At 41.4% G+C, this 23,252-nt stretch overlaps 1 protein-coding gene across 1 annotated transcript in view; it reads right to left on the reverse strand.

Annotated features, from left to right (window-relative positions):
• The window catches only part of tmtops.2.L (multiple tissue opsin, gene 2 L homeolog), a 90,484-nt gene that overhangs the window by 36,747 nt on the left and 30,485 nt on the right, over positions 1–23,252 (reverse strand). The window contains exon 4 of the mRNA XM_018262347.2: positions 2,038–2,271. Within this exon, the coding sequence (XP_018117836.2) occupies positions 2,038–2,271 (234 nt within the window). The remainder of the gene's footprint in view (positions 1–2,037; positions 2,272–23,252) is intronic.

A 23,252-nucleotide genomic window follows, 5' to 3' on the forward strand; every position in this document is an offset into this window, starting at 1 on the left:
TTGTGTCATCTGCAAACACTGATACATTACTTACAACACCCTCCCCTAAGTCATTAATGAACAAGTTAAATAAAAGTGGACCCAATACTGAGCCCTGGGGGACCCCACTAAGAACCTTACTCCAAGTAGAGAATGTCCCATTAACAACCACCCTCTGTACCCGATCCTGTAGCCAGTTTCCTATCCATGTGCAAACGACTTCATTAAGCCCAACAGACCTTAGTTTAGAAAGCAGTCGTTTGTGGGGCACAGTATCAAACGCTTTGGCAAAATCCAAATAGATCACATCTACTGCCCCCCCACTATCCAGAATCTTACTTACCACATCATAAAATGCAATCAAATTCGTCTGACATGACCTATCCTTCATAAAGCCATGCTGATTGTTGCTCATAATGCCATTCATTAGGACAAAATTTTGAATGTGATCCCTTAACAAGCCTTCAAATAATTTGCCCACCACAGATGTCAAGCTTACTGGCCTATAATTGCCAGGCTGAGATCGTAATCCCTTTTTAAATATTGGAATAACATCAGATTTTCTTCAATCCATAGGCACCATACCAGATGACAGTGAATCTGAGAAAATCAGAAATAAGGGCTGGTCTAAAACTGAACTAAGCTCTCTTAGAACCCGGGGGTGTATGCCATCAGGCCCTGGAGCCTTGTTTACATTAATTTGTATTAAAGCTTTTTGAATCATATCCTGAGTCAGCCACTGACTAGATTGAGCTGAACCATTCGTGCAGTTATTAAGTGAGCCTGTGAACCCAGACTCCTCTATTGTATACACTGAAGAAAATAACTGATTTAACACATTTGCCTTATCTGTATCTGTTACAACCATACTGGTACCATTATTTAATGGAGCAACACTCTCAACCTGCATCTTTTTACTATTAATATATTTAAAAAACTTTTTAGGGTTAGTTTTCACCTCCACCGCAATTAACTCTTCATTTCTTTTCTTAGCCTTCCGGATTGCTGATTTACAACATTTATTACAGTGTTTATATTCATTAAATGCAGCTTCTGTCCCTACAGATTTGTAGTTTTAAATGCCTTTCTCTTCTTTCCCATTAACATCTTTACCTCTGTATTAAGCCACTCAGGATGATTCTTAGAGCTTCTACGTTTAGTCCTTAAGGGAATAAATTGAGAACAGTAATGATTTAATATCATTTTAAAGGACAACCATTTCTGTTCTGTGTTTTTAGCTGAAAACCTAATGCCCCAATCAATGCTCTGTAGGGCAGCCCTCAAGGCACTAAAATTAGCTTTGGCAAAATTCATGGTTTTTGTTGCCCCAGTATATTTTTGTTTTTTGCACCAGACATTAAAGGATATAACATTATGGTCACTATTACCCAGGAGTTCAATGACTTGCACATTTGCTATAAGTTCTGGGTCATTTGAGATCACTAAATCAAGAATAGCATTTTTTCTGGTAGGCTCCTCAACAACCTGTGCTAAAAAATTGTCGTGCAATAAGTTTATAAACTTGTTCCCATTAACTGATCTAGCAGTACCGTTGCTCCAGTCAATATCTGGGCAATTAAAATCCCCCATTATCATTACTTTACCTAAACTAGCAGCCTTTTCTATTTGCATTAGGAGCTTTGTCTCTTCCTCCTCACTTACATTAGAGGGTCTATAGCATACTCCTATAATTAATTTGCTGGATTCTTTACAATTGGTGAAGAACTCCACCCATACGACTTCTGGCCCCTCATTTTCTAACACAACCTCCTCCTTTATATGAGCTTTTAAATCCTGCCTAACATACAGACATACCCCTCCTCCTTTTCTATTGCCTCTGTCCCTCCGAAACAAAGTATAGCCACTGATATTTACTGCCCAGTCATGCGACTCATTCAGCCATGTTTCGGCCACACCAATCACATCATATTTTCCTTCCATCACCAGCAGCTCCAGCACTTTACTGGAAAATAGCCATAGTGTGTGTGTCCTTATTATAAATGTTATTATATATTTTACAGTAGAAAAGTTCTTACGTTGTGTATGTCAGTGACTTACCTGCTTGTTTAGGAAGATGTAGATAATGGGGTTATACACGGTACTGCTCTTTGCCAGCACGGACGGGATGATACTTGCAGAAGGGGAAATGATGCCTGGTTTTCCAAACGTTGCGACCAATGCCATTACCCCATAGGGCAGCCAGCACAGCAAGAAGCAAACGACCATCGCGATGACCATGACAAGTACTCTCTGCTCCCGAACGCGTGAATTACCTTTACTTACCCCACTGACCTAAGAATTACAGAAGAAAAGTGCATCAAAGAACTGCCTTGGGTGAAGCATAAAGGAGCATAAAGAAAAATGCACAAATATTGAGTATGTTGGCATCATGCAGGCATTTATGTTGAATGTCAGATGAGCATGCCTGGTAATATGTTGTAAAAAGTTCTTGTAACGTTGCAAATTCTTGTATATCACTGGGTAATTTTCAGCTATTAGACTATTTTACATTAACAGAGGGGACCCTTCTTTATGGATGTGCCAATGGCATTTTTCCTTTCTAACATACCAGATATTCATGTGTCTTCCCCATCAGTTTGTGGCTGTGCACCTTCAAATAAATAAGGCTGCCCGTATACTTCTTATCTAACATTTCATAAAAACTATATAAGCACAGTTGCTAAATCCTTAATATTGTTATAAACATTGAGCTGGCACCATTTTGTAAGATGTTGGTCACCAAATATACAAGGGCTTATTTACAAATGCAAGTTCATTGTGCAAAGTACAATTTTGGATTTGCAATTCACTCTGTTTTTTCTACCAATAATACAGCACCCCCCCATAATTCGATTGTAGTTGCTACTGTCAGGGTTAGTTGCCTCTGGTGCAACTGTGCCTGTTTCATGCATGGGCATTTTGACTAATCAGATGCAATTCCTCTAAATGGTTTTGGCTTTGAGCTTGCATCGTTTGTGGTGCTATGTGTCAATATGACTATTTGAGCATGATTTAAGCACAAGTTTGTTGTTCCTATTGATGTAGAGTTTGGTTTATTCACATATGAGCAGATCAGCCAAACCAAAAATTTTGGATTGACCAGTGAAAGCTCAGGGCCATTTGGTCAGATCAGTGTATTTTAGCCACAACCATTGATGTTGAAGGATAATTGGCCAAATATCAGAAAACTCAGCTAACATTGGTCACCTTAAAAATATTATAATTTCTAGAAATGGTGACACATTTTCAAAGTGCACTATGGGGCACATTTACTTAGCTGGAGTGAAGGAATAGAAAAAAAAATACTTTGAATTTCAAATGTTTTTTTTGGCTACTTCGACCATCAAATTGGCTACTTCGACCTTCGACTACGACTTCGACTTCGAATTGAACGATTCAAACTAAAAATCATTCGACTATTTGACCATTAGATAGTCAAAGTACTGTCTCTTTAAAAAAAACTTCGACCCCCTACTTCGCCAACTAAAACCTACCGAACATCAATGTTAGCCTATGGGGAAGGTCCCAATAGGCTTTCCTGTCAATTTGGGATCAAAGGAAAATCGTTTGATCGATGGATTAAAATCCTTCTAATCGTTTTTTCCTTCGATCGATCGAACAAATGAAATGCAGTAAATCCTTCGACTTCAATATTCGAAGTTGAAGGATTTTACTTAGACGGTCAAATATCCCTCGATATTCGACCCATAGTAAATGTGCCCCCTAGTGTTACTGGTTCAAATTGTGTGTCCAAAATAGGCAATGTTGTGCTTGGATAGTAAACTGCACCCAGTAGCCAGTGCATTTGGCCTTCAGCAAGTCTAGTAAAAATATAATGGTTCCTAAATGTATGTCATTTTCTGTGCTGTAAGGACAATAACATCCAAAGGGGTCAACAACACTGGCCATGAGAGGCTTAAATGCCAAAGAATATACATTTATTTACAAGGCAATATGATAAGCTTAGGTTTAAAATAGCAATGGGAAAAATCCATCACCTTCAAACCTTCTCTAGACCCTATTTATACTGATCCACAGGAGAGGAGTTAAATAAGTATTCCATATTTTATATATATATATATATATATATATATATATATATATATATATATATATATATATGTATATATATATATATATATGTATACTCCACCAGATGAAAGCACTCAAAGCACTCACGGGTCAGTCATATGAGTACAAGTAGCAAAACTTTATTCCAACAACCACATATCTATGCGTTTCGATCCCACTGGATCGTCATCAGGATCGAAACGCGTAGATATGTGGTTGTTGGAATAAAGTTTTGCTACTTGTACTCATATGACTGACCCGTGAGTGCTTTCATCTGGTGGAGTATGAGGATTTTGGTGAGCACCCGGTAATTATTGCATAGAGTGGTGCGTGCCGATAAATGGAGAGATATATATATGTATATATATATATATATATATATATATATATATATATATATGTATGTATATATATATATATATATATATCATAAAGTATTTCTTTGGTGATGTTTCGTTACCCCCCTTCTGCACTAAACACAGGGATCACCAGGGTTCCACAGACCACAGGTAATGGGATGTCCAATACTTTGTTATTAAATTGCTCTGATATCCAGACCTCTGTCAGTAGGAGCTTTTTCAATTTTCTTGCTATTTAGCTTTCTGCTTAGATTCTAGTTCATGATAAACTGTCTATAAATGCACTGTAGGCAGGAATTCACTGTTTGCCTATTTATTGTTGCACCACTGAATTACCCAGTTAAAATGAACAACATATATATATATATATATAAATAGATGTTTAATATTTAGGTCCTGCTATGGAAGTAGTGGATGTGTTATGTTGACTGTATAAACAGGCACGTAGCACTTATTCTCCATTCTTGCCTTTACATTGACACCATAAATGCAGTTAAAAGGTGCAGAATGTGTTTCGTTGTAACAATTCATAACAACCACTTAGCTTTCAAGTGGGCAGTACATGATTCCCCCTGATTAGCTGCTATGGAATGTAGAAATTGGAATCATCCACTCTGTAACCTTCTTGCCATTGTAAAGTCAACATTGTTGCAGAGTAAGATTTAATCAACCAGCTCAGTTTGATACGGAATTCATTGGCTTCCTGGCATTCGTCCCCAACCCATTAATGTATGCTTATAATTACTCCTATCATCTCTTTAATTGCTTCCATTAGGTAATAGGCAATGACTTCATGTGAACATCATAAACAAGCAATGCTGCACCCCACAGCAACCCTGTAAGATCCAGACAAGTCTGTCCTTTAAAGGATCAGTAATGCCAAAGAATCATAGGGTTTTCTGGGACTCTAGGGGGCCAATTTGCTAACAATCGAATTTCAATTTTTTCCCACAAATCTCATGGAAAATGTATGGTTTTTCCATTTTTAATAAGTTGAAAAAATTGAGATTAAAAGAGAAGGAAAGGCGTTTACCAAGTGAATGTATTGACTTACGTGCTCCTATCAGCAGAAAACTGCACCGGCCCGGAGTTATTCCAGCGAGCACAACGGACTGATCCTCTTTTCCGGCTTCTTCTTTCTTCAAATTTACCAGGGCATACTCATGCGCAGTAGAATGAACAAGCCGACTTTTTAGTTAAAGTTCAGCTTTTCACTGTACGTGAGGTTTCAGCGCGCATAAGCGCGCGCGCCAAGACGCAGACGCATGTGCGTCATCTTACGTCGTGAGCCGAAATGGTCAAAACGTCCGCTAAGGTGAACGTGCGCGGCATGATGACGCAGGACGCAGGCGTCATTACGCTTGGCGCCAAAATACCTCTTTAAAAGGACGCTCAGGGGAAGGCTCTGTGTTTGTTTATAAAAACCTGCTCCTGTATCTTTTGGAACCCTAACTATTTTGATTCTGGTTTTGACTTCGGCTTTGGATCTCGACTTACGACTGAACTCCGCCTGCATCTGACCCTAGCCTGTTTATCAGTTTACGATTGAACTCTGCCTGCATCTGACTCCGGCCTGCCTTCCCGATAACGACTGAACTCCGCCTGTACAGACCCCGGCCTGCCTTCCGACTACTCTTCTGCCTATTCCTTCTTATTACTATTGCCTGCAACAGCTTGTGACACCCCTGCTGGACCCTGTCTCCTCACATCTGGACTCTAGACAGGTGAGGCCTGACACTCTAATGCACATGCGCAGCCGCCCGAAGAAAGAAGAAGTCGGAAGAGGATTGCTCCGTGGTGCTCACTAGTATAAACCCGGGCCAGTGCAGTTTTCTGCTGATAGGATCACTGGCCCGGGGTTTCAGGTAAGTAAATAACATTCACTTGGGGTGCCTAACATTTGGCACCCCCAAGTGGTAAACAACTAGGGATGTAGCGAACGTCGGAAAAAAAGTTCACGAACATATTCGCGAACTTGCGTCAAAAATGCGAACGGTTCGCGAACGTCGCGAACCCCATAGACTTCAATGGGAAGGCGAATTTTAAAAGCTAGAAAAGACATTTCTGGCCAGAAAAATGATTTTAAAGTTGTTTAAAGGGTGCAACGACCTGGACAGTGCCATGCCAGAGGGGGATCAAGGGCAAAAATGTTTCTAAAAAATCCATTGTTGACACAGCGCTGCGTTTTGTGCTGTAAAGGGCAGAAATCACACTACATTTCTAAACCTGTGTAATAAAATGCTTTAAAACGTCCGGCGTCTACATGCCAATCAAGTCGTGTAAAGGTTACAGCCTGTTCACACGCAAAGACGAAACGCGGTGCTTACTGCAACGCAAAAAGACGCAAAGAGCTTTAATGAATGATACCGTCAAGTGAGCAAATAATAGTTTTTAATTACTAGTTGCTTGTCACCTCCAGGATGTTCGTCCTCTTGGTGGCAATATTTCTGTAGTGGTGTGTTTAGCAGTCACCGTGCTTGTGCGCACGTGCACGGTCAGGCAGAGGTAATTCAATGTACAGTGAAGCGAACCAAAAAACACTGATTCTGCAGTGTGGGCCCAGTTTTGGTCTACTTTATTGATCACCTGCGGTGACCATAAAAGATGCGATTTTGTCACTGTTGCAGAACCCTGAAAAATTAGGCATGTGTACTTTCCTGAAAAATTATGTTTTTTTGTCGCAGCCACTGAACCAGAAGTCCAGAAACAATATGCCATATAAATGCTGAAAATATTAATTTTTTTTGTGGCAGCCACTGCAGCACAGAGGCCAGAAAAATATGCCATGTAAATGCAAACAATATTAATTTTTTTTGTCGCAGCCACTGCAGCACAGAGGCCAGAAAAAATATGCCGTATAAATGCAAACAATATTAATTTTTTTTTGTCGCAGTCACTGCAGCACAGAGGCCAGAAAAAATATACCATATAAATGCAAACAATATTAATTTTTTTTTGTCGCAGCCACTGCAGCACAGAGGCCAGAAAAAATATGCCATATAAATGCAAACAATATTAATTTTTTTTTGTCGCAGCCACTGCAGCACAGAGGCCAGGAAAAATATGCCATATAAATGCTGAAAATATTCAATTTTTTTGGTCGCAGCCACTGAAGACCAGAGGCCAGAAAAAATATGCCATATAAATGCTGAAAATATTCTGTTTTTTTTGGTCGCAGCCACTGAAGCACAGAGGCCAGAAAAAATATGCCATATAAATGCTGAAAATATTCTGTTTTTTTTGGTCGCAGCCACTGAAGCACAGAGGCCAGAAAAAATATGCCATATAAATGCTGAAAATATTCATTTTTTTGTCACAGCCACTGAAGCACAGAGGCCAGAAAAAATATGCCATATAAATGCTGAAAATATTCTGTTTTTTTGGTCGCAGCCACTGAAGCACAGAGGCCAGAAAAAATATGCCATATAAATGCTGAAAATATTCATTTTTTTGTCACAGCCACTGAAGCACAGAGGCCAGAAAAAATATGCCATATAAATGCTGAAAATATTCTGTTTTTTTTGGTCGCAGCCACTGAAGCACAGAGGCCAGAAAAAATATGCCATATAAATGCTGAAAATATTCATTTTTTTGTCACAGCCACTGAAGCACAGAGGCCAGAAAAAATATGCCATATAAATGCTGAAAATATTCTGTTTTTTTTTGGTCGCAGCCACTGAAGCACAGAGGCCAGAAAAAATATGCCATATAAATGCTGAAAATATTCATTTATTTTTGTCGCAGCCACTGAAGCACAGAGGCCGAAACAATATGCCATATGAATGCTGAAAATATTCATTTTTTGTCACAGCCACTGAAGCACAGAGGCCAGAAAAAATATGCCATATAAATGCTGAAAATATTCTGTTTTTTTTGGTCGCAGCCACTGAAGCACAGAGGCCAGAAAAACTCAGGATTTACCCGGATTCAAATTAAACCAGTAGGGTTTGCACCCTAGTTTGTAACGGTGGTGGAGGGAGGAGGACGCTAAAGGACAGCTGTATGTGGAGTCATGAGGCGTGCAGAGAAGGACAGCTGCATGGGGAGTCAGAATCAGAAACTCAGAACAAGTCTTCCGGCGTGCAGTAACCCTCCGAGATCCACCCCTCATTCATTTTAATAAAGGTCAGGTAATCCACACTTTTGTGACCTAGGCGAGTTCTCTTCTCAGTTACAATCCCTCCTGCTGCACTGAAGGTCCTTTCTGAGAGGACACTTGAGGCGGGGCAAGACAAGAGGTTCATGGCAAATTGTGACAGCTCTGGCCACAGATCAAGCCTGCGCACCCAGTAGTCCAGGGGTTCATCGCTCCTCAGAGTGTCGATATCTGCAGTTAATGCCAGGTAGTCCGCTACCTGCCGGTCGAGGCGTTCTTTGAGGGTGGATCCAGAAGGGTTCTGCCGCTGCCTTGGACAAAAAACATTTGCATGTCTGACGTTACAGAGTGGCCAAAGTGCTTTGTCCTTGCAGGTGCACTCGTGGCAGGATTACTGGCACCTCTGCCCCTGGAATGTTGATGAGTTCCTGAAGTGACATCACCCTTAAAAGCATTGTACAACATGTTTTGCAGGCTGGTTTGTAAATGCAGCATCCTTTCAGACTTGTGGTATGTTGGTAACATTTCTGCCACTTTATGCTTGTACCGAGGGTCTAGTAGAGTCGCGACCCAGTACAGGTCCTTCTCCTTAAGCCTCTTGATACGGGGGTCCTTCAACAGGCATGACAGCATGAAAGACCCCATTCTTACAAGGTTGGATGCAGAGGTATCCATCTCTGCTTCCTCGTTATCAAGGACTGCATCATCCACGGTCTCCTCCCCCCAGCCACGTACAAGACCAGGGGTCCCCAAAAGGTCACCACTTGCCCCCTGGGAAGCCTGCTCCTGTTGGTCCTCCTCCTCCACAAAGCCACCTTCCTCCTCTGACTCCACTTCTGACACCTCTCCCTGCGTTGCAGCAAGTGCCTGGGTTCGTTCTGGTGATTCCGACCAGAAATCGTGCGCTTCCTGCTCCTCGTCACGCTGGTCTACAGCCTCATCTGTCACTCGTCGCACGGCACGCTCCAGGAAGAAAGCAAAGGGTATTAGGTCGCTGATGGTGCCTTCGGTGCGACTGACCATATTTGTAACCTCTTCAAAAGGGCGCATGAGCCTGCAGGCATCGCGCATAAGCACCCAGTAACGGGGGAAAAAAATCCCCAGCTCTGCAGATCCAGTCCTACCACCCAGTTCAAACAGGTATTCGTTGACGGCTCTTTGTTGTTGCAGCAGACGTTCCAACATGAGGAGCGTTGAATTCCAGCGAGTCTGGCTGTCGCAAATCAAACGCCTGACTGGCATGTTGTACCGCTGCTGAATGTCAGCAAGGCGTGCCATGGCTGTATAGGAACGTCTGAAATGGGCCGACACCTTCCTGGACTGCCTGAGAACGTCCTGGAATCCTGGGTACTTTGAGACAAAACGTTGTACTATTAAATTCAGAACATGTGCCATGCAGGGCACATGTGTTAAATTGCCCAGTCTCAGTGCTGCCAACAGATTGCTTCCATTGTCACACACCACTTTTCCGATCTTCAGTTGGTGTGGGGTCAGCCACCGATCGGCCTGTGACTGCAGAGATGACAGGAGTACAGATCCGGTATGGTTTTTGCTTTCCAGGCACGTCATCCCCAAGACAGCATGACAACGGCGTACCTGGCACGTCGAATAGCCTAGGGGGAGCTGGGGGTGCACAGGTGTGGAGGAGGAGGACCCAGCAGCAGAGGACGAAGAAGAGGAAGAAGACGAGGTAGAGAGCGAAGGAGGAGTAGAGGTGGTGGCAGAACCGCGTGCAATCCGTGGCGGTGACACCAACTCCACTGTCGTTGTTGAGCCACACATTTCCTGCTTCCCAGCCATGACCAAGTTCACCCAGTGGGCAGTGTAGGTGACATACCTGCCCTGACCATGCTTGGAGGACCATGCGTCAGTAGTCATATGGACCTTTGGCCCAACACTAAGTGACAGAGATGCGGTGACTTGGCTCTGCACATGGTGGTACAGGTGTGGTATTCCCTTTTTTGAAAAAAAATTGCGGCTGGGTACCTTCCACTGCGGTGTCCCAATTGCTACAAATTTGCGGAAGGCCTCAGAGTCCACCAGCTGGTATGGTAAAAGCTGGCGGGCTAAGAGTGCAGACAAGCCAGCTGTCAGACGCCGGGCAAGGGGGTGACTCGCAGACATTGGCTTCTTACGCTCAAACATGGCCCTCACAGAAACTTGGCTGGGGGCAGATGACTGGGAATGGGAACTGGTGGTCAAGGTGGAAGGCGGAGTGGAGGGTGGTTCAGACGGGTCAAGGACAGCAGAGGTAGAGCAGTAAGATGCTGGACCAGAAGGAGGGTGGCTTTTAGTTTGCCTGTTGCCTTTGAGGTGTTGCTCCCAAAGTGCTTTGTGCTTGCCGTTCATGTGCCTTCGCATAGAAGTTGTACCTATGTGGCTGTTGAGCTTCCCAAGACTCAGTTTCTGACTGCACTCATTGCAAATTACAACGCTTTTGTCAGAGGCACACACATTAAAAAAATCCCACACTGCTGACCTTTTTGAAGCTGGCAATCTGGCGGTAACAGTAGAAGTTGGCGGCGTTGGCGGCAATGGCGGGTGCGTTGGCCGGCTGACCACAGGTGCCGATACATGTTGTTGCCCTACTGTTCCCTGCGAGCTGTCCTCCCTGCTTCTTCTAAGTCTTATTCTCCTCCTGCCTCTCTGACTCTCCGTCTCTCCATCTGAACTATCCTCCTCTTGCTCTCTTCTACTGGGCACCCACAAAACAACAATCTCCTCATCATCATTCTCCTCAGATGCATCAATTTCTTCTAACAGCTCACAGAAGGAAGCAGCAGCGGGGACCTCCTCGTCATCACTCATTATGTCCATCTCTGTTGTGTTCTCTGCCAGAATTAAATCTGGTGTAACGTCCTCATCTCCTTCATCTTCTTCTGCCAATAATGGTTGCGCATCACTCAGTTCAAGAAACTCATGTGAAAATAACTCCTCTGATTCCAGTGAAGAAGGGGCGCCGGTGGTGGAGGAAGTGTTACGTGGGGTGGCCATAGCAGTGGAGGATGAGGATGTTGTGGTAAAGTTAGAAACGGTAGAGGATGGGGTGTGCTGTGTAAGCCAGTCAACTACCTCTTCAGCATTTTGGGAGTTCAGGGTCATTGCCTTTTTAAAACTGGGCAATTTCCTAGGGCCACAGGATAGCATAGCAGCACGGCCCCTAGTGCCTCTGCGTGGCGGCCTGCCTTTGCCTGGCATTATTTTTAAAACAAAAACAACAACAACTCAGGTGGTGTTTCTGGAGACGGTATTATTATTGATATTTAGACAGAATGTGAACAAGCTCACACAGCTAAGTGGCAGTGGTTTGAAAATGAAGAACACACTGGGCAAATAATGCCTACAAGGTCAACGTATACACTACAGCAGTGGTGGATACGGAATATATTATTGCTGCTTGAAAAACCTCACTCAGGTGGTGTTTCTGGAGACGGTATTATTATTGATATTTAGACAGAATGTGAACAAGCTCACACAGCTAGATGGCAGTGGTTTGAAAATGAAGAACACACTGGGCAAATAATGCCTGCAAGGTCAACGTATACACTACAGCAGTGGTGGATACGGAATATATTATTGCTGCTTGAAAAACGTCACTCAGGTGGTGTTTCTGGAGACGGTATTATTATTGATATTTAGACAGAATGTGAAAAAGCTCACACAGCTAAGTGGCAGTGGTTTGAAAATGAAGAACACACTGGGCAAATAATGCCTGCAAGGTCAACGTATACACTACAGCAGTGGTGGATACGGAATATATTATTGCTGCTTGAAAAACGTCACTCAGGTGGTGTTTCTGGAGACGGTATTATTATTGATATTTAGACAGAATGTGATAAAGCTCACACAGCTAAGTGGCAGTGGTTTGAAAATGAAGAACACACTGGGCAAATAATGCCTGCAAGGTCAACGTATACACTACAGCAGTGGTGGATACGGAATATATTATTGCTGCTTGAAAAACGTCACTCAGGTGGTGTTTCTGGAGACGGTATTATTATTGATATTTAGACAGAATGTGAACAAGCTCACACAGCTAGATGGCAGTGGTTTGAAAATGAAGAACACACTGGGCAAATAATGCCTGCAAGGTCAACGTATACACTACAGCAGTGGTGGATACGGAATATATTATTGCTGCTTGAAAAACGTCACTCAGGTGGTGTTTCTGGAGACGGTATTATTATTGATATTTAGACAGAATGTGAAAAAGCTCACACAGCTAAGTGGCAGTGGTTTGAAAATGAAGAACACACTGGGCAAATAATGCCTGCAAGGTCAACGTATACACTACAGCAGTGGTGGATACGGAATATATTATTGCTGCTTGAAAAACGTCACTCAGGTGGTGTTTCTGGAGACGGTATTATTATTGATATTTAGACAGAATGTGAAAAAGCTCACACAGCTAAGTGGCAGTGGTTTGAAAATGAAGAACACACTGGGCAAATAATGCCTGCAAGGTCAACGTATACACTACAGCAGTGGTGGATACGGAATATATTATTGCTGCTTGAAAAACGTCACTCAGGTGGTGTTTCTGGAGACGGTATTATTATTGATATTTAGACAGAATGTGAACAAGCTCACACAGCTAGATGGCAGTGGTTTGAAAATGAAGAACACACTGGGCAAATAATGCCTGCAAGGTCAACGTATACACTACAGCAGTGGTGGATACGGAATATATTATTGCTGCTTGAAAAACGTCACTCAGGTGGTGTTTCTGGAGACGGTATTATTATTGATATTTAGACAGAATGTGAAAAAGCTCACACAGCTAAGTGGCAGTGGTTTGAAAATGAAGAACACACTGGGCAAATAATGCCTGCAAGGTCAACGTATACACTACAGCAGTGGTGGATACGGAATATATTATTGCTGCTTGAAAAACGTCACTCAGGTGGTGTTTCTGGAGACGGTATTATTATTGATATTTAGACAGAATGTGAAAAAGCTCACACAGCTAAGTGGCAGTGGTTTGAAAATGAAGAACACACTGGGCAAATAATGCCTGCAAGGTCAACGTATACACTACAGCAGTGGTGGATACGGAATATATTATTGCTGCTTGAAAAACGTCACTCAGGTGGTGTTTCTGGAGACGGTATTATTATTGATATTTAGACAGAATGTGAACAAGCTCACACAGCTAGATGGCCACTGGGCAAATAATGCCTGCAAGTGCACTACTATTGGTGCACTACTATGAAGAACAGCAAACAGCACTGGACACCTTAAAGAACAGTAAGATAAGTAAAATAAAATAAAAAATTATATGTATATTAAAAAATTTTCTCGGGTTGGTGCTGCTGAACTACTAGGAGCAGCACAGTAGCACACCAGTCCCACTCCCCAACACTGCTAGACTAATAGCACTTGGCTGTTAAAGTAGCAAAGTAAAACAACAAAAAAGAAAATAAAAGCAGTCCTTACAAGGACTATTGGGTTATTACAGCAGTCAGCAGATGAGATCAGAAGAGATCAGTGCCCACAGCAGGCAGCTACATACAGAGCACTGCAGTAGAAGGTAGATTACTAGCCAGCAAAGCTACCCTAAAATGTCCCTCAAATCCCTGCAGACTTCTGTCCCTCCAATACAGAGCAGTATCAAGTAGATTACTAGCCAGCAAACTTACTATCAACTGTCCCTCAAAGAAATCAGTGAAATCAGTAACAGCTCTCTCCCTACACTAGCTCTTGCAAGCACACACAGGCAGAATGAAAAAACGCTGCAGGGCTTCAGTTTATATATGGAAGGGGAGTGGTCCAGGGGGTGTGGGGGTGGTCCAGGAGGGAGAGCTTCCTGATTGGCTGCCATGTATCTGCTGGTCTGGGGTGAGAGGTCAAAAAAAAGCGCCAGGTAAGGCGAACCCAAAATGGCGAACGTCGCGCGACGTTCGCGAACTTGCGGCGGACGCGAACAGCCGATGTTCGCGCGAACAAGTTCGCCGGCGAACAGTCCGCGACATCCCTATAAACAACTTTCCTTCTCCTTGAAGTGTAAAAACCACAAAAACCACTAATGCAAAACTTTGCCAAGTAAAAGTTGTCACGGTCCTATAGAACAAACAAGGGGAAGTTGTGCTCACCACTATTTTTAAAAACATTAGGTGGGGGTGCATAGGTCCTATAGAAGTCAATGGGAGCTGCTCTATTGGACCGTTTAAAATCAATGTGGTGTTGTAGAGGTTTTTGGATTTTTTTTCACAAGGAATTGTGCCGAAAACTCAAATTTTTGGAGGTTTTGAGACCTGCCCTATTTTTACTTTGTCAAAGATTCTCTCTCCCCAAGTTGTGTGATTCAAACTGCAAAAAGGTTCACTCTATAGAAAACTTTTATCCCGTGGTGTAACTGTTGCACGTTATTTTGCACCTATAATTTCATTTGTAAGATTCATTTCTATAACCTTTTCAGTCTAGTTCAGTATAGTGTGTAAGGGAGAAGAGGGAATAATGCCCCATTTTACCACAATGTTATTTCTCCACAGCAGTTCTGACCATAAACCATACCTTTCGTATCTGCCATTTGAGGTAACTGTTCGTTTAATTCCAATTGATTGAACCGACATCCATTTGCAAGATAATATGACAAGTCCGGAGGGAATGTGGAGCTACAGTAATGGTTTGCTTGTTTGGGTCACTGGCTCAAGGTGCTTTGTATTTGTGTTACATGTCACTCAGGAAGCACATCACACACACACACAAAAGAAGGCACTCTCTGTTAATATAAGCAAATTGCCCAGGTGCTAGTATAAATACATACAACGGGTAACTATCGCGAAAATGAAAATTTCATATACGCTTCATCATATTAAAGTAAGAAACTTTCTAAATACAATCAATTAAAAATTATGCATTGTTTCTGAAATAATCAAGTTTATATTCACTATCCCTCTCTCAGCATCTGTTTCTCTTCATTCTGTCTTCATTCAGGAGTTGGGTGTCAGATGAATGGTCCAATATATCTTATAGGGGGGGCTTCCTTTCCTAGCAGATGTATTAGAGCTCACTCAAATAACGGATTCCAGTACAAACAAACTGCCTTTTGAACAAATTCTGCATGTAGAGAGACAGGATTTCTGGAGATTTTAATAGAGTGAGCTCTAATATATCTTCTAGGCAAAAGGAGCTCCCTATAAGATATATTGGATCTAATTGTCAATGAACATCTGACACCCAACTCCTGAATGAAGACACGATGAAGAAAAAGATGCTGAGAGACAGATAGTGAAGATAAACTTGATTATTTTAGAAACGGCACAGAATATTTAATTGATTGTATTTAGAAAATTTCTTATTTCAGTATGCTGAAGCTAGTACTAAATTTTCATTTTAACAATAGTTCCCCTTTAAATACAAATGTATAAAAAATTTTTTATAGTAGCCCAACGTTTCTATCACCATTATATGACCTTCATCGGGAATATGTGCACATGTGTGATTACACAGCCAATTGTGATCCCAACATTTTTTTCTCAAAATCTTATCAAGTTAAGTAATTAAAAAAAAGTTATGTGCAATCACAAATCATGTTGTTCCATTTAACTTCAAGTATGTGACAAATGTGATTGTTTTCTACAACTATTTACATTTAAATGTTGAAAAGAAAGTAGAGGGCCCTAATGCAGGCTATGCCTCCTTCCACTCACTAAATTGCAAATGATGCGCAAGTTGAATGTGTGAGAGGGAACACTTATGTGCCTCCCTCAGCTCCTTTCGAATCTAGCGAAGGCTGCACTAGATTTTAGCAGCAGTTGTCAGGTCTCTGCTCTCGAGTCCTACAGCAATTACACAATGCACCATGCAGTGTGCAAAGTACAAAAATATAGGCAATTGCGGCCTTTTATTGCAATTTGCACATTGTATGGGTAGAGTTGCCACCCGCCCGGTATTTTACCGGCCTAGCCGGTAAAAAACCTGCCAAGGCCGGGGCCGGTATTACAAATTTACCGGCAATGCAAGTGCCAGTAATTTGTAATACCCTTTAAAAAAAAGCCCCTGGCCTGCCCCCAATTCGCAAAGAACTTACCTTTTTCCAGCGCCGTGGACGTCTCTGCGATGTTGCTCCACCCCTTTTGTGGCACGTCATGTAGCTCCACCCCTTTTTGCAACGCGGACCACCCCCTTTTGGTGCCCGCCCCCCCACTGGCCGGTATTATTTTTAAGTAAAGGTGGCAACCCTATGTATGGGGCATTGTAAATGTTATACCGCATGAGGTGGCGTCCGAAATGCTGCAACGCTAGCGCAGAGAGCCAAATTGCGCTCTCTACGATAGAAAACCAGAATTTCTGGTTTAATAACTGGAAATTCGGCTCTTAAAGTTGAAGGAGCGGCTTTTTGCCTCCCCATGTAACTTCTGGGGTACTCACCTTGCCTTATGGCAGAAACGCCCCGGAAATCTGATAACCAGCAGATCAGATTGTTACATAAAGCTCTATATAAAAAATAGGAATATCTGCTCTATTCTGTCAGTAACAGCCTACAATTTTCCCTTCTGTAGAGGCCCGGATTTGTGGAAAGGCCACCTAGGCCTAGGGTGGCAGGATTTTAGGGGGCGGCAAGCTGCCCAACCACGCCCACATTGGTTCAAAAACACTGGGGATGCGCAGAAGATACAATCATTTTGTAAATTTCCTGTGCCCAATCCACATTGCTCTGGTCCCGATTATGAAAATTTGCATGAATAAAAGGGGGGCACAGCCGACAAACGGCAGTGGGCCTAGGGGCGCCCTCTATGTAAATCCGGCCCTGCTTCTGTAAGAATGTCGAATGGAGCCTCTTCAGCACATGATCAATTTTTACATCTCTGCATAGGAGTAGATTTTTTAATAATCTATATAAAATACAATATCCATAACTAAATGCCATATCAAACAGTATGGGGTACAGCAATAAAATAAAATGAATCTTTCATTGCATTTTAGGGGATAGAGCCTTAGGTGTAAGGTGATTTATATTAATAATTGAAATACCGACTAATATTTCTAATGGTGTGCATATGTTAATCAGCTCTAGTCTTCAACCCTGGTTCATACTTTTAACCTGCTAGCAATGTGACATTGCTTTGCAAATATGCTTTGGTGCTATGTTTAATCAATATAGTTTTATGCAAGTGTACTTTTCTATTAAATGAGGGTGTCATTTGCATCTTCACCATGTTGTGTATTCACGTGCCTCATCCAAACTATTATACCATCTCCTTCTTTGATGAGGACTGAGGGTCTCTTTGTAAAATCTGTCTGGGTCTCTAGGCTGGTACTGATGAGAGTCCTGGAAACTCTGTGTTTCCTCCACATAATAACAATCCTTCATTTAGGCTGAAGAACCATCATCTCTGTCAGTAATGACTACTTCTCTTATTCACTTCAGACAACAAGGCTTTCTGTGTACTGCTCGCTAGGTGGATGTGAATAATGAGATGCTTGTAGAATTAAATCAAGCCTAGAGTTCTATGCTTCCATATTCATTAGAACAAAACCATTACGTTTGTCATTAGCACAAATAAAATACCAAACAGATCTACAATGTCCACTTCAAAGGCCAAATCAGTTTTCCTTCCACAGATCACATCATCTGAATTCTGTCTCTGTTTTAGAAATGAATTTCTTCCCAAGTCAAGCCAAACTATGTAAAATTCCATATTGTCGAGGACAGTTATACAAATATCTCCCCTAAGCAGTGGATTTAGCATTGTTTTAAATTGTTAGGGCTCCTTTTTACTATTTTGTAACCAGTTTAATGGCAAAGTATTTTTCCTGGATACTCCTCTTCTTCGATCTTTGATAAATTAGTTGTTTAACTACTTTAAAGAACCATGAAAGGTAAAATCATTGGGTGGTATCAAAGTTGATTAACCTAGACCCTAGGCTGGTGCTCCTCATCTTCCAAGAATGACTTTTCTCAGCATCCTCTACTCTGCCCTGATCAAGTGCATGTAGGCTACAGAAATGATTTTCTTTTCCTCTGATCTTTGTACTGCCCATGTGCAAGTTCAGGTAGTGTTGTATCTTTTTTTACAGAAGTAGAAATGAATGCGCTTGTGTTAAAAAAAAGGGGGGGATATATTTCCCTTTCATATATAGATGTCATGTGATACAATTAAAGGCCATAAACTGACATTCCTTAAGCCTTATTGTACTAAAGAAACATACAAGGGTTCCTTTACAACTGCAAGTGCTCTTGTGGTTGCAATAAACTGGCTGCAGTTGTTCCCCATTCCCCCAATCCCATTCATTATTCTGCATTTGCCAAAATAGGTTGCACTTTAATATAGTTGCACTTGGTGCCGCTTGGTCCATTCTGCCTCGTAATTTGCAAGCACCCATGTAAGTGCATTTATTTTAACTCATTGGCCACAATTGTGTCAGACGCAGTGCCCACTCTTGACCACAATTACACTGAAATGATAGGGAAAATGCTACAATGTGGGTAAAAAAAAACATAATGACTTTTGCTCTTAATTTCACTTTGCAAACTTAATTTTTGGACCCTTCTGTCCTGAATTAGTCACCGCCATTATTTTCTAAAATACTTTACATGTTTTTAATAAGAATATTTCTCTTGCACATATTTTGCTGTGAGTCAGAATCCCCTGGAGCTTTGGTGCTACGAAAATAAATACAGTTTGAATCCTTCTGATAATATGTACAAAACGATGTTTTTTACATGACCTCTATAGCAAGACAAGCAAGGAGATGAAGGTACCATAGCTAGACATGAAAGAAAGACAAAGATCTGAGATCTGAAAAACAAAGTGAATATTCTGCAAATAGACAGAGACTGACTCACTTGGGCGCCAACATGTGACTCATTCCCATATGAAGGAGACAAGACATTCGTGCCAAAAAAACTTTTCATTGCAAAAGAAAGTTTTCTTCAGCTCAGATGGGATTTATATATATAAATAGTATAATATGTTGTGGACCTTTATTGTGTGTGCCCTTAAAAAATAGAGCAAGATGAAAAAAGTCCTTTTTGCAACCGGCTTCACCTAAATCTTACATACATCTTACAATGTATATCAGTGATGTTCCTTAACATCTTAAAAGGTTCTTAACAACAAAGTTGGGATGTGTGGCGCCATAAATTCCGGGGGGTCCTTTTTCTCACTGCTGCCACTGAGTAAAAAGTCCTAGTGGTGCTACTTTGCCAGAGCCAATCCCGTACTGTTGCCTTTTTTGAAGATGATCATGTGCCCCTTGTTCCTGGGCCTGCGAGATTTAGGGGCCCTAATTCCTATACAATTCCAATAGATACTGGTCAACCTCTAGGCATTTTGGGGTCCTGAAATGCCTAGGGGTTGCTGAGGCAAGACTCTCTAATTTCTACATGGCAGCAACACCCCTGTTGCCAGGGTCTAGTAAACTATAGCAATCAATCAGATGTTTGTTTTCAAACAAATCCTACTTGTTGATTGATTGCTGTGGGTTTCTAGACCAGTAACAAACTTTGCACAGTTGCACATTAAGGTGGCCATACACGGAGAGATCTGCGCGTTTGGCGATGTCCCAACGTTCGGATCTTAATGGTGGCTTTACGGGTGGTCGGATCGCGGGACCGCATCAACGAACAGATGCGGCCGCGATCCGACTGGATTTTTACTCCCATCCGATCGAGATCTGGCCGACTTTCGGCCAGATCTCGATCTGGGAAGCCCGTCGGGGGGCCCCATACACGGACCAATAAGCTGCCGACTCGGTCTGTCGGCAGCTTTTATCGGCCCATGTATGGCCACCTTTACTCCTAGATTACAATGTAATTATCCTACCGCACACCTGTAGTTCACCAATCCTGCAAGCTGGTGGTGCGTTCCTTCCGTTGACCCGGCCGGGTCCCTTAGCAACCAATGTGTAAAAGAAACGGATCCGCACACACACCGATTAGTGCAGTCGGGGATTATCCCCTTTTATTCAGCCACCAAACATCAACGTTTCGGGGGGGAACACCCACCCTTCATCAGGATACAATTATTTGTGCAGTCACCCATTTAAACCCAACTTCCCACGCCTTCTTTTCCCATCATGCAATTTGCCATAAAAATTAACCCTTATGTGGGATACAGGAAATTCGACCTATATGTTACATACAATAAAGCAATCAATTTGGTACGACAGTCCACAAAATGATCTTTTTGGAAAGGAAAGAGTATAGCTAATGGACTCACTAAAACTGATTTTAGAAAAATTATAAAGAAACCAATATCTAACAGGAAAGGCACTTATCCATGCTTTCAGTGCGGGCATTGTAATGGAGTCATTAAAGGGGAAATTTGCCAACACCCCACTATGGGTCACGATATTAAATTAAAACAATACGCTACGTGTGACACTGAAGGGGTGATTTATCTGTTAAAGTGTCCGTTAAAGTGTCCGTGCGGCCTATGTTATGTGGGGCAGACTTCCAAAGCGTTTAAAACTCGGATGAATGAACATAAGAGTAGAATAAGCAATTATAAACCTGAAGAGAAGGGAGAAGGGGCTATTATAGGCCAAAAAAAAGAGAAAGAGAAATTTAAAAAGGAAACCCTCCTGGCGAAACATTTTTTCGAAGCAAAACATAACATTTCTCAACTCAGATGGCAAATATTAGAGGTTATACACAGGGAGAAAGGTGAAATAGATAAGAGGTCATTGTTGAGACGGGAGGCCTTTTGGATTTGGCAGCTAAAAACACTCACACCAAAGGGCCTTAACGAGAATTTTAGTTATACGTGTTTCTTATGAGAGAAAAACTGTTTTTAACCTTCTTGCATGTTTTTATTCATTTCTTACAGATAAGAACTGCTGAATGATCACATATAATATTAAGGGTTATTAGAAAATCCCAAGGGCATTAAGGTATTATAATACAACACATGGATTTTTGCAATATGGAGTTTAATGTATGTGGTTTTTTAGAAAAAGTTGTTTAAAATAATGTTTTGATACCATATTTTATAATAATTATTGCACATGGGCACTTTGAGAAAGAAAAAGATCATTTTGTGGACTGTCGTACCAAATTGATTGCTTTATTGTATGTAACATATAGGTCGAATTTCCTGTATCCCACATAAGGGTTAATTTTTATGGCAAATTGCATGATGGGAAAAGAAGGCGTGGGAAGTTGGGTTTAAATGGGTGACTGCACAAATAATTGTATCCTGATGGTGTTCCCCCCCGAAACGTTGATGTTTGGTGGCTGAATAAAAGGGGATAATCCCCGACTGCACTAATCGGTGTGTGTGCGGATCCGTTTCTTTTACACACCTTTACTCCTATACATGCTGCGGGACAGACTCACTAATCACGTACAGGTATGGGACCTGTTATTCGGAATGCTTGGTACCTGGGGTTTTCCAAATAACCCCATAACCCCATAATTCCATAATTTCCATAACTTTAAATCTGCTAAAAAATTCAAACATGAATTAAACCCAATAGTATTGTTTTGCCTCAAAAAGGATTTATTATATCTTAGTTGGAATCAAGTACAAGGAACTGTTTTATTATTACAGAAAAAAAGGAAATTGTTTTTAAAACTTCGACTTAATTCAATAAAATGGAGTCTATGGGAGCTGGCCTTGATGTAATTGGGAGCTTTCTGGATAACAGGTTTCCAGATAACGGATGCCATACCTTTAATACCATCTTTATATCAGGTGTATGTATTATACCCCATGCCTAATTTTGCCTGCCCCACACCGATTAACTAATGGAGAATCTATTTTTTTAAAGTGACATTTCAATAATTAGTATTAGTAGTCCAGTAGTCTTAGTACATTTTTGTAGTTTCCCAAGTCCATATCTCCTATTGACAAAGCAAATTAGTGCTTAATGACGTCCAGAATTTGCAATTTTATAAAATACAGAAAATCTAGAAAAGAATTGATTTCCCGGAAACAATGGTAAATTCCCATTATGAAACCTGTAGCGAATAAGATAATTCTAACGTAACCAAGAATTGGCAGTTAAAAGAACACGACTTTCCAATCAATAAGGGTACCTGAAGTACAAAAACACTGTAAAATGTGTATAATAATATACAGAAATGCCTATGTCAGATACCAATACATTTATACAGATGACATATTGGGTACCTGTCATAAATGTCATTTGTGTCCTAGTAGAAAATAAAGCGGTGTTCCGCTTATAACTTGCTGTCTCTGAATGTGCTTCAATATTGTCATGTTCATCCTTTAATCCATGTACATGGGCCATTCCATAGTCTCACAAGAATTGCCGGTCTTACAGATGGACAAAACTGATCTTGCCATTTTTTTTTTGATTGCGATCTATTATATACTGTATAAGTGAATTGGCTCAAGTCAACAAAAGATGTGCCGCACAATACATTGCGAAGGAGATTTAAGGCCGACTGAGTGATCAAAATATTTACAAATGTTTATATTTTATGTCGATCTGATAACTCAGAGCAACTGGAAGCAAGATACCGGAACTGGCTAAGATATTAGGGTTATGGGGCCTGTTATGCAAAATGCTCAAGTCCTGTCGTTTTCTGGATACCAGATATTTCCATAATAAGGATCTTTATACCTTAAGTCTACTGGAAAATCATGTCAGCATTAAATAGACCCAATAGGGTGGCTAAAAAAAAACCTAAAAGCTTGCAACATTTCCCATGGTCCCCCATAACTACATAGATTTAATGGTTTCACCTCTGGTCCCAAAAGTGTTTTCTTTTTTTATAATGCAAAAGTTTTTTTAGTTACATCCATGGATAAAACAAAAGCAATCAATATGGC

The sequence above is a fragment of the Xenopus laevis genome, chromosome 5L (assembly GCF_017654675.1).
Source record: "Xenopus laevis strain J_2021 chromosome 5L, Xenopus_laevis_v10.1, whole genome shotgun sequence".
Taxonomy (NCBI): Eukaryota; Metazoa; Chordata; class Amphibia; order Anura; family Pipidae; genus Xenopus; species Xenopus laevis.